The sequence below is a fragment of the Macrotis lagotis genome, chromosome 1 (assembly GCF_037893015.1).
Source record: "Macrotis lagotis isolate mMagLag1 chromosome 1, bilby.v1.9.chrom.fasta, whole genome shotgun sequence".
In the NCBI taxonomy this organism is placed as follows: Eukaryota; Metazoa; Chordata; class Mammalia; order Peramelemorphia; family Peramelidae; genus Macrotis; species Macrotis lagotis.
Window position 1 is genome coordinate 432,082,100 of NC_133658.1, and position 11,919 is coordinate 432,094,018.

Below are 11,919 nucleotides of genomic sequence, written 5' to 3' on the forward strand. Positions count from 1 at the left end.
TCTTTATGGAGAAAACAGGTGGTGTTACAAGTCTCATTTGGAATGCAAGGTCTTTCTTCTAAGAATAATGGTTTGGTTTTCTTAATATTTCTTAACCCTGAGAGGACTTCACTAGGAATATTAACCCTAAGAAGGTTTTACTGAGAATACTCCATTCACTGACAAGCACCTATTCTTCTTTTTTGTATAGGCTTAGACTGTATGAAGTAGCTTTTTCTTCAGTCTTCTTTGTTACTATTCTTTTTGATGCCCTTTAAAGGATGTCTCAAAACTGCACTAACTTTTGGGATACCCTGTATATGCTAGAGAATATATAGGAGAGCTGGTCTTCTCTGTGACCATATTGTCAAAGTTTTGAGCCTTTCCTTGTAACAAAGATTAAAAAAGAAAGAAAAGTTTAGCAAAACTTTCATTCTGATTGCTTCTAACAACACATGTGACATTCTATACTCATGGTACCCCATATTTCTAATGGAAAGAGGGAGGTATATTTTATTATCTCTTTTTTGTAGCTATAACAAGATTTTTAAAATTCAGGTTTCACTGATTCTTGTTGTTTTGTGATATACTACTAATAACCTTTTTACAATTCTCCTCCATAATACTAAGGGTTATATAAATGTCAATTATTATTATTATCAGTATTAATTCTCGTTAACAGATGTGGGTGTATATATTATGTTATTTATGTGATGATCCATTTGCAAATACTTATAAGCACTGAAAAATAAGATGACTAAATATTCCATGGAATGATATTTCTTTGTTTTGTTTTTAGGTTTTTGGAAAGGCAAATGGGGTTAAGTGGCTTGCCCAAGGCCACACAGCTAGGTAATTATTAAGTGTCTGAGACCGGATTTGAACTCAGGTACTCCTGACTCCAGGGCCAGTGCTCTATCCACTGTGCCACCTAGCTGCCCCAGGAATGACATTTCTTGATACCTTTTAATACATGATTAATCCAACTTTGCCTGTGTTTTTTATTTGTCATGCCAAGGACAACCTACAAGACATCTTTCTATTAGCTTTTCTTTCCTTTTTTCTTCTGATTTTTTTTATAGTGACAATGTCAATATTGATAGCATTCAGTTCCTCATTTAATATGTCTATTAGGCAAGGAGATCACATTTATAGAACTGGCAGCTACTTTTCTTGGCAGAGCTACTAGAGTAATTTGCCATTTCCTTCTCCTGCTCATTTTTAGAGATGAGAAAACTGAGGCAAACAGGGTTAAACAACTTGTTCAGAACCATAGAGATAGTAAGTTTCTGAGGCTAGATGTAAAGTCAGGTCTCCCTGAACTTGGCACTCTATTCAATGGAGGGCCTAGCTTTTTGGCTTTCATGTGAAAGAAACTTTTTGAAATTAAAATGAACAGAAGTAATCTGTCATCAGTTATGAATGAACTGGGAATGTTAAATCTGGCTATATTTGTTTTTATTTAATTTTATATTTATTTGATTATTTAATATGAAAATATGAAGATGAGTTTTGATGAAGTCACTGACAAATTTCCAGAAGTTAAGGCTTGAAAAGAGAAACTGTAATGTTATTATTCATTACTATGACAGACTAAATTAGTATGTAACTAGGCAGTGTGACTACTTTGTTTAGGAGGAAATATTATGTTAGTCTAAGTATTTTACTCCTTTAAAAATATGTTAATATAATTAACAAGTGCTAATCTATTTTTTTTGCAATGTAATAGTTATTTTATTTTTTACTGGCATATATGAAGTTCAATAAAGTAAATTTTTACTGTTTTTTCTGCCCATTATTATTATTATGACTACTAATTTCATGATTACTACTAAAAATAATTTTCTCTTAGAAAAGATAGAGGTGGTTTTAAAAAAAAATCTACTCCAGATACCAGATATGCTAGGTACACCATTGCTCAAAGCCTTTTCATCATGGCAGGACCTTCTAAAGCCCAGAGTCATATCCACATCAATCACTGAAACAGGACTTTGTAGAGGGAACTTATTCTTGAGGTTTAACCAGCTTTCCCTTTTCTTTGATTAAAGGGGATATAGACAGAATTGGAACTAGTGCCTACATATACTACATCATTAAATTTGTCATAGCATTTGACTTTCTTTTCTCCCTATGTATTATTCTAAAGTCCCGCTTTACAGAATAGGAAAACTGAAGCCCAAAGATGGGTATGATCTGCCCAAGCCTATGTAGGGTATTAAATAATTAAATTGAGATTTACCACATGCCTTCTGTGAGATCCTAGACCTGAAAGGCTGTGTCAGTTCTGTATTTTTGCACATACTGGATGAGCAACAGGTATTTGTTGAATGTTACAGACCCCAAAGTCAATGGGTTTGTCAAGGCTTCTTGGAGGAGGTGCCATTATGTTTTCTTTTGTAATGTGGTTGTGTCTATTTGTATGGGTCATACCTGGCCTTGAGAGTGGGCAGAAGAGCCTCACCTGTGTAGGCTTCTAGAACTTCCCAAGGTTGCTTGAAGGAAAACTGGCTACTTTCCTATAACAAATAAATAAGATCAACCATACATAGAATATGTAAAGTGCTTAGCAAACAGTGGATAGTGTTCCAGGCTTAAAGTCAGACAGACTCAGCTTCCCGAGTTCAAAACTGGCTTCATTCATTTGCTATGTGACCTTGGGCAAGTCATTTAATCATTTTTGCCTTTGTTTCCTCCTCTGTTAAAATGAACTGGAGAAGGAAATGACAAACTACTCCATTATCTCAGCCAAGAAAACCCCAAAACGGGTCACAGAATTGGACTGATTGACCAACAACAAAAGAAATGTCTATCATCATAACTTTTGAAGTCCTTAATATTTAAATCAATTATATTGAATTTTTTTTTTTTTAGGTTTTAGCAAGGCAAATGGGGTTAAGTGGCTTGCCCAAGGCCACACAGCTGGGTAATTATTGAGTGTCTGAGGTTGGATTTGAACTCAGTTACTCCTGCCTCCAGGGCTGGTGCTCTATCCACTGAATTACATTGAATCTTGCTGATCAACCCAACAATGCAACAGAATTTCAAATGAAAAATGCTGCTGAGTTCCTCTGTAGGCACGACTGAATTTTGAGTGCAAATTTGTTTTTTTTCACTTTGTTTTTCCATGCTATTTTTTTCAACATGGCTAATATAGGTAAATATTTTTTGCATAATTTCCCATGTGTAATTGCTTGCTTTCTCAATGAGGGAGGAAGGGAATTTGGAACTCAAAATAAAAAAAAATTGCTAAAAATGAAAAATATTAAAAAAAAAAATCTTGTGTCTTGGGTGTTAACAGCGGATGAAGGCGAGCTATGCCCTGATAGTAAGTAGCATACTCCAAAGTCACGGGAAGATGGTGCAGCGAGTGACCAGTAAGGGCGCGAATACCAGCTTTGTTTCAAAGAGGAGCCTCCGGGGGCACGTGGCCGGCCTCGTGTGCGTGCATTTGTGGGGGGGGGGGTAGGGTGAGTGGGGGATGGGCAGAGGCGTGGGGGGTGGTGAGCGCAGTTTGGAGGACGGGGGCTGGGAGCTTTTTCTTTAGCACTTTGCCCCCTGCCTCACCTGCCCGAGTCGCCCAGCCCCGGGGCAGAGGGTTCTCTTTGGACCTTGGGGGGTCTAAGCGGGCCGGGGTTGCACGTGCGCCCCGTTGGAAGGGGGCGGGGCTCCGGGGCGGGGCTGGCAGCCGCATCCCTTCCCGCCGCGGACGTTTGGGTGGGCTCCCAGCAGACGCCGGCCAAGCTCGCGGGGCGCCCGGGCCCCCGCACCTCCCTGCGGCCTCTCGCCCGTCCCGGCCGGACCATGCTGCGCAAGCTGACCCTCGACCAGATCAACGACTGGTTCACCATCGGCAAGACGGTGGCCAATGTGGAGCTCCTGGGGTCTCCGCCCACCTTCCCCGCCGGGCCGCCCGGCCTCGGGGCGCCGCTTCATTCCGGCCAGGCCCAGACGCAGGCCGAGGCGGAGGCGGAGGCCCTGGCGCAGGCCGAGGCGGAGGCGGAGGCCCTGGCGCAGGCCGAGGCCGAGGCGGAGGCCCTGGCGCAGGCTGAGGCCGAGGCCTTGGCCTTGGCCCAAGCGGAAGCCGAGGCCGAGGCCGAGGCCGAAGCCGAAGCGGAGGAAGAGGCGCCGAGGCCGGCCTCGAGGAGCCCGGCGGCGGCCGGATCCGGGGGCTGCGTGGGCCGAGCCCTGGCCTCCCCTGTGGCCCGCGGGTAAGGGGGCCCCGGGAACCGCCACTCTTGTGGACGTGGGGGAGACAAAAGAGGGAGAGGGGACTGAAGGGCGGCGCCCTTTTTTTAAAGGACTTTTCCGTTACCTCTTTTTAAATCTCTCTTTCTGGGTTAATTCCCGCCATCAAAGAAGTGCGATTAACCAATCCCCCAAGGTCACAGCTCGGCCTCTCCGCCTTGGACTTCCTAGGCCCGGGGCGAGGCCGGCCCAGGCCATCGCCCCGAGTCTCCCTAAAGAGTTGTTCCCCGCGGGCTGGGGGCGTGGCTCGGTTCCTTGGCCTCCCCCCGGGCTGCAGCAGATACGAGGAATCCAGCCAAGTGTTCCTGATTTTAAGGTTAGGCTTTCCTCACGATGCCCTAGCATTCACTCACCATATTTTGGTTCGATTGCCCCTTCGATTGATTAACACTTACTTTATTTCTAATTTCTTTCTCACACAAATTGCTGTTTTCCTTCCCTTTTCTCCCCCTTCCCCCCAGTGTATTGAGATTTACCTAGTACTAACCCGTGAGGTATTTAGTATGAGTATTAACCTTAAATTACAGAGGAAAAAAAAGGAATCCTAAAACTGATTTATTCAGGGTTACACAGCTAAAAAGAATCTTGAAGTCCATGAAAAAGCATTGTATATTTTTTTGTTTATTTATTTGCCTCCTTTCTGGTACAGTGTTTTTCTTCCCCCAATTTTCCCTTTTCAATTAAAATATACAAATATATATATATGTACATATTTGTGTATATATATATGTATATATACATGTATATATATATACACATTTGCAAGGCAGTGGGGTTAAGTGGCTTGCCCAAGGCCACATAGTTAAGGATTTATTAAATGTCTGACACTGGATTTGAACTCGGGTATTCCTGACTCCAGGGCTGGTGCTCTATTCACCTAGCTGCCCCAAAAACGTTTCTATTTTTGTCACAAAATGAAAACATTACATTGCGGTAAGAAATTTAAATACTATTGTCTGAACTTCAGTCTTCTTTTTGTGACCAGACTAGCTGTTTTGGTTATGTTGTAGGATTTAAGATTTAGTGTTGGAAGTGACCTGAAGTAACTGAGGTTTAAAGAGCCTAGACTTGCACAGAAGTTGTATGTTCTAGAGCTAGAGCTCCATTTGAATACAGGTCCTCTGACTTTATTACTCATGATGAATTTGGCTCCTGCTGAGGTTGGTAAAGGACATTATTCTTTGTCCAAGTGGCAGAGAAGAGTGAGTTAATAAGCAAATTATGTGAAGGGCTAGTTTAAGTGTAATTTTTTTTTGCAAGGCAATGAATGGGATTAAGTGTTTGAGGCTGGATTTGAACTCAGGTACTCCTGACTTCAGGGCTGGTGCTCTATCCACTGCCCCACTTAGCTGCCCCTAATTAAGTGTATTTTCTAACTAGGAGAGTTCTTAAACAGAAACTAGTGAGAAACTTAACTATTTTTATGTGAGCCATTACCATTCTCCTTACTTCAAGACTTGATTCAACTCCCTCGTTATATATTTTTATTTATTTATTCATTCATTTTTTTATTTTTTCATTTTATATATATGTATATATTTATTTATTTTTGGCAAGACAATTGGGGTTAAGTGGCTTGCCCAAGGCCACACAGCTAGGTGATTATTAAGTGTCTGAGGCCGGATCTGAACTCAGTTAACCCTGATTCTAGGACCAGTGCTCCCCACCTAGCTGCCTCATTCCAGTTATTTTTTAAAACTTGAGGCCCTTATCACTTCTGGCCTCACGGTAATACTCTCTTTCCTTGATGATTAGTAGATTCTTTATACCTGAGGTGCCAGAGTGAGCATAGCTAGAACCAAGATTAAAATAGAGAAATACTTTACAAAATTAAAAATTACACTAAAATAATACTAACATGTGTCTCCAGTATCCTTATGGATGGTTTAGTGGCTCTGGTTCTAAGCTTGACACTATTTCTTTGCACTGCTGCCCAGGTGATTTTCCTTAATCACATCTTTGGTTTTGGCACTGCCTCTCTCAAATTCCAGTGGTTTTCTATTGTTTCTTGGGTTGAATGTAAACTTTCCTTAGCTTTTAAAGGTTTTCCCAACCTGAGCTCAACCTATCTTTTCACCCTCAGTATATTTGATTAAACCCCATTCCACTATCTGATCTAGCCAGTGGTGTTCTTCACTTCATATAACACGTTTCTCCAAGATGCAACTCTAGCACTGTCTTGTACACTAATACTTTGTTGTTCCTTCCCCACCCCCAACAGCTAGTACCCTGCCTCCAAAGATAGGCTGAGCTCAGGTTGGGAAAACCTTTAAAAGCTAAGGAAAGTTTACATTCGTTTGTTACATTTGTTTTTTCTCCTGTATATGGATTGCCTTTCCCATTAGAATCTAATCTCTTTGAGAGTAGGAATTGTTGCATTCTTTGTACTCTATCTCCAGTAGCAGCCATTGTGCTTCTTAGGGAGTTTATTCCAGTTTCTGGAATTAAAGTTGGTGACTAAGATCTTTTATATCCTTGAAATTCAGTGATCATTCAAAGTTAAAAGTGCTTTCCATCTCTGACATTCAGTTTCCTTTTGAGCTATTTCCAGTATCGGAGGCATGCCTATCCTGTTTAAATGAGAGGAAAAGAAGTCAGTGTAATGGAAAGAACTCAGAATTTGAAGTCAGATGACTTGGTTTTGAATCCTGTCTGTCTTTGCCACACTGACTGACTTCATTTGTGATCTTGGGCAACTATCATTTTGTGTCTGTGAGCTTCTGTTTCCTCATGTAAAATGAGGAGATTGTATTTGCTGACTCAGAGGACCTTTTTAGTTTTAAATCTGTGATCCTGTGAATACATAATCTTTTTCTCCTCTTTTTCTCATAGCACTTTGTCTGATTTTTCTTTGTTCTTATCACATTTTACCTGCATCATTATCATCTCTCCATGGGGAACCTAAGAGACTATTTAGTCCAATCACTTCTTTTTATAGATGGTGTGATGGAGAGAGCACTGCAGTGGCTCACCCAAGAAGACACAGGTACTATGTAGCTGGAATTTATCTTCTTGCCTCCCATTATACTCTGACTTTAGTGTTTTTTGACATTTTTCATCTTAGTATCTTAAGTGCTAAGCACTTGTATATATACATATCTAAAACACATTAATTGAATTCACTCATGTTTCTGTCATGTTTTAAAGTTTATAGAACATTTTCTAATTGAAACCACACTGGGAAAATGGCATTGTCTGGAATGAGACACCAGTGAGGGATGTCGGAAATTTTTAGTGTAACTTGTTAAAAGATTAAAGCATAGTAATTTTGTCATGGGCAGATTTCTGGTGATCACAGAACATTCTAAGAACTTGCTGTTTTCTGTGCCCTTTGCTACTGAGGGTTCTCTCTGCTTTTTACTGTATTAGTAAAGAACACGTAAGACTTATTTGTTTTCTATAACACATTTGATTTTCCTTTTGCAGTTAAGTAGCAGTACTTAGATTGAAACTAATACTTCATTATCTTTGAGCACTCATAGTCTTTTATATCTTGAAAGTGGCCTTGGAATGCCAAATGATTTTGGCTATAAGATTTGTTTTTATATGAATAATAATATCTATTCATTTTTATAGCACTTGAAGGTTTGAGAAGTTGACTCACAATCCTGTGAGTTATATAGTACAAGTATTCATTCTTCTTTTCATTTTTGCAGGTGAGGAAACTAAGACCCAGAACCACAGCTAGGACTCAAAACAGGTTCTTGCTCTAAGTCTAGCATGTTTCCCACTATTCCGTGCTTTCTCATTCCTTAGCATGTTTCTTTGTGATTCTATCACTTGAAATATATTGAGTCATTATTGAGGATATTAAGTAGTTGATTTCTAAAACATCACCCTTATTACAACTGTCTTAACTAATAGGCAAATAATTATTCCTATTTTTACAAGTGAGGAAATGTGGTTCAGAGAAGTTATTACCTAATAAGTTATAATTTTATTTGCAGAGTGTTGAGTTCCAGGGATATTACCAAGGACATAAAGGGCAGTCCACATTTTTAAGGAGCTTTTCAGTTTTAAACAATAAGAAATAAGAGAATTTGGAGTTAGGATGGAACTTTATCTTTGTGTTTCAGGTCCCTCACTTTAAAGTTGAGGAAACTAAAGTCTAAAGTGTTGAAGTGACTTAACCAAAGTCCTAGAACAATAAAGTCAGAACCACAATAGGAACTCAGGTTAGAAGATTGAAAATGCAATTTTACATTTTACAGAGGAATCTAACAGTAAAAATGAAAGCTCAAGGTGTCATCAGAATGGTTTGACTTAAGAGGGGAGTTTCCAGGAGAATTTTGAAAGACATGAGAAATGGTTCACCTAGAAGAGTGGCAAGGTGTTAACAAGAAAGGTCAGAGCATAGTTGGAAATTCCTAAAGGTAGGAATAAGAAGTCTTGGGAGATTAGACTAAAGTGGAAGATCTCTTTAAGGGTTATAATGAAAGGTAAGTTTAGAGACCATGAAGATGATTACGAGGAGTTTAATATTTTTGTAAGTTTTTATAGTGTACCTTGTTTTTATTTTTGTTCTGTTAGGACACTTTGTACAGAGATGGTACTTATTAAAAAGTTATTGAATGATGGATTTGATTGAATGCTTTATTCCCTGCTATTTTGGATCTCTTTTTTCATTTTTATAAAATTTATATATATATATATAATTTATATATATAAAATTTCATTTTTATAAAATTTTATTAATTATTTGAGGCAATGGGGTTAAGTGACTTACCCAAGGTCACACACAGCTAGGCAGTTATTAAGTATCTTGAGTTCAGATTTGAACTCAGGGCCAGGACCAGTGCTCTGTCCACAGCTCCATCTAATTATCTCTATTTGGAATTTCTTTATCCTTGTGCTACTTATCTTCCTATTTATATCTTAATTTATATACCTTCTTATGTATATACCTTACCTTATATGACTCAAGAAGCTGCTATGAGTTTTGGTTACATTTTCTGTTTAGAGTTAACTACTGGCCTCCTTAGAAGTCAAGTTCATAGTTATATACTTATGTTTACTAAATTTTTTTTTTTGCAAGGTAGTGGGATTAAGTGACTTGTGCAAGGTCACAACTAAGTAAACATTAAATGTGAGCCTAGATTTGAACCCAGGTCCTCCTGACTGACCCCAGGGCCTGTGCTCCATCTATTATATCACTGAGTTGTCCCAGTTTATTAGATTTTTATCTTTTTATATTCTTACTTCCCCTTCTCCTCATTAGCCTCATTTCTTCCTATTTTTCTACTTTCTATTTGAGTATTTCTTAATTTAAGCAAGTATATTCAACTGTCCTTCTATGTAAATTTACTTGCTAGTTCAATTTTTCCCCATGAGCTGTTTGTGCCATGCCCTTCCAGGGGGTCCCCTGAAGACCCCTTGGCCTTCATAAATAGAATTTCATAGTCACCATAATTATCTGTGCATTTTCACCAGGTTTTCTATTTCATCTCCTTTTTAGTTTTTAAAAATAATTTTATCAATTTTGTACCTTTTTTTTAGCCTTTTTTTTTTGCCAGGCAAATGGGGTTAAGTGGCTTGCCCAAGGTCACACAGCTAGGTAATTATTAAGTGTCTGAGACTGGATTTGAACCCAGGTGTACTCCTGACTCCAGGGCTGGTGCTTTATCCACTGCGCCACCTAGCCGCCCCAATTTTGTATCTTCCTTTTCATTGAATAATAATCTTGGGATTTGAGAGGGACTTCAGAGATTTAAGTTTAATATGTATGTTTTTCTTGTCTGCCTTACTTCATTGTAAGTTTCCTGGGGATGGGGAATTTTGTCTATTCCCTATCTTTTGTTTTATGAAGTCTTCTGCACAGAATGGAGGCTTTTATGTTTATCAGCTTGTTGCTTCTGTAGTTGAACTGCTTCCACTTTGGAGGCAGATGCCTTTGCTTTTAGCACTCTAATTTGGTGAACGAGGAAGCAAAGTAAGTATTTTTCCTTTAAAATCTTGCAGATCAGGGAAGTTATTGGGAATTTTTATTGTTTTTCTAAGACAAAAATGTCTGATTAGGCTGTCCCTGGCTCATCCTAACTTCCATGTTCTTGAACTTCTAAATTTCCCTTATCTGATTACAGTGATCACCACAGTGGCTCAGCTTTCAGATCTTTTCAACCCTCTTCAAATTCCATGATTTTCCTTCTTTCAGCTGAAAACCTACTGGAAAAAGTTGAGGCCATATTCTGAGGGCTCCCTCCTTTCTTTTTCTCCTCATCTCATATTACCCAGAAGTTTTCTACTACTATCTCCCCTCTAGATGCTCAAGTAATCCCATTTACCTTTTGTCTTCCCCAGCAAATTGTCCCCCCCCCCCCATCTTTACCCTCTTCCTTTGGCTCTTGGTTACTGCCCTACATTTTTATTTCTCCTTATCATCACTGATCCATGCATTTCTGCTAGCTTTTTTTCCCATATCTTCTCTCTTTTGTGGGATAAACTCCTTGAGAAGGACATCTGTGATAGGTGCCTTTACTTCCTTTCCTTTTGGTCTTTTTTAATACTCTGTAATCTGGTTTCTCATTTCATCATTCAACCCCAATTGCTGTCTCCAATGTTATCAACTAAGAGAATTGTGGTCTGTAGATATAGGCTCCCCATGAAATCATAGATCACAACTCAGCCCCACTCCTCTCAAAAAACTTGTCTGTGAGCACACAGTAAGTAACCATCTGATAGTGATTTCTTTACCAGTGGTGGGTATATCTGTTATATAAAAATCTAAATTAAACTTTTTTAAACACTGAGTGGGAATGGTTATTGGCTTTAAAAAAGATTCTCTAGAGCAGTTTCTAAAATTGTGCTTCAAAGAAACTGAAACACATCTCAAGTGAGCTTTAAAAAATGAATCATATATTATTTGTTAATAGTCCTAAAATAATTTTTAGAGGATTTTACCACAATCTTTCTGCTAAAGATTTATGTAAGCTGAAGGGTTCTATCAATGAAAAATTTTAAGGATTTACAGGATCCTTAGAGAAAAGTAAACTTCTCCTTAGAATGCCCCATGATATGAGAAATAAGTCTCTTGTAAAATTTGTCTAAGACAATACTTTGCTAGATGATCATTTCATTTTTCCTTTCCTTGACAGTTTGGGGCAAGAGAAGATGACTAAGTATATAATTTACATACATATATGTATATTATATATATGTATATATATACACATATATATGTATATATATGTATATATATATTGTTCATTCTTTAGATTTTTGAAAGACTTGGATATTCTGAGGAAATGGATTTCAGTGTTCATTATTTAAAGAATACTTCACTAGATGCCAGAGGAAATGCAGTCAGTATAATAAACTAAAGTTGATTTGTTGATCAGGAACTCCTCTGATCTACTCCAAAACTATAGTGCAAAATGGTACCTAGTTAGTTCAAAATAAATACTCTGATAATAGTGGATAGACTTGTAATTACAGAATCTGAGTTTGAAGGGACTTTGGAGGTCATCTAGTCTATTTTCTTTGTTAGGGATGTTGGAAAGGAGATTTCTTTTAAGTTGTAATATTTTTCAAGACCTTCAGTAACACAGAACACATTACATATGGAAGAAACTCATTCCACTTCTAATTAGAAAATTTAGTCTTTGAACCTGAATCAAATTTTCTTTACCACTTCTCTACATTTTTTTAAAATTTCCCACCCCACCCCACCCTCACTAGGCCTAAGAGGGAAGGTTTCTG

The 11,919-nt window shown here is 38.6% G+C and overlaps 1 protein-coding gene across 2 annotated transcripts in view; it reads left to right on the plus strand.

The window, feature by feature from the left end:
• Positions 1-3,596: 3,596 nt before the first annotated feature.
• Positions 3,597-11,919, plus strand: part of TDRD9 (tudor domain containing 9) — a 191,194-nt gene continuing 182,871 nt past the window's right edge. Inside the window, exons 1-2 of one of the 2 annotated variants that reach the window (XM_074213215.1) lie at positions 3,597-4,187; positions 7,163-7,210. In XM_074213215.1, coding sequence (XP_074069316.1) covers positions 3,781-4,187; positions 7,163-7,210 — 455 coding nt within the window. In that variant the 5' untranslated portion in view covers positions 3,597-3,780. The remainder of the gene's footprint in view (positions 4,188-7,162; positions 7,211-11,919) is intronic. The other variant, XM_074213216.1, reaches the window with a different exon arrangement.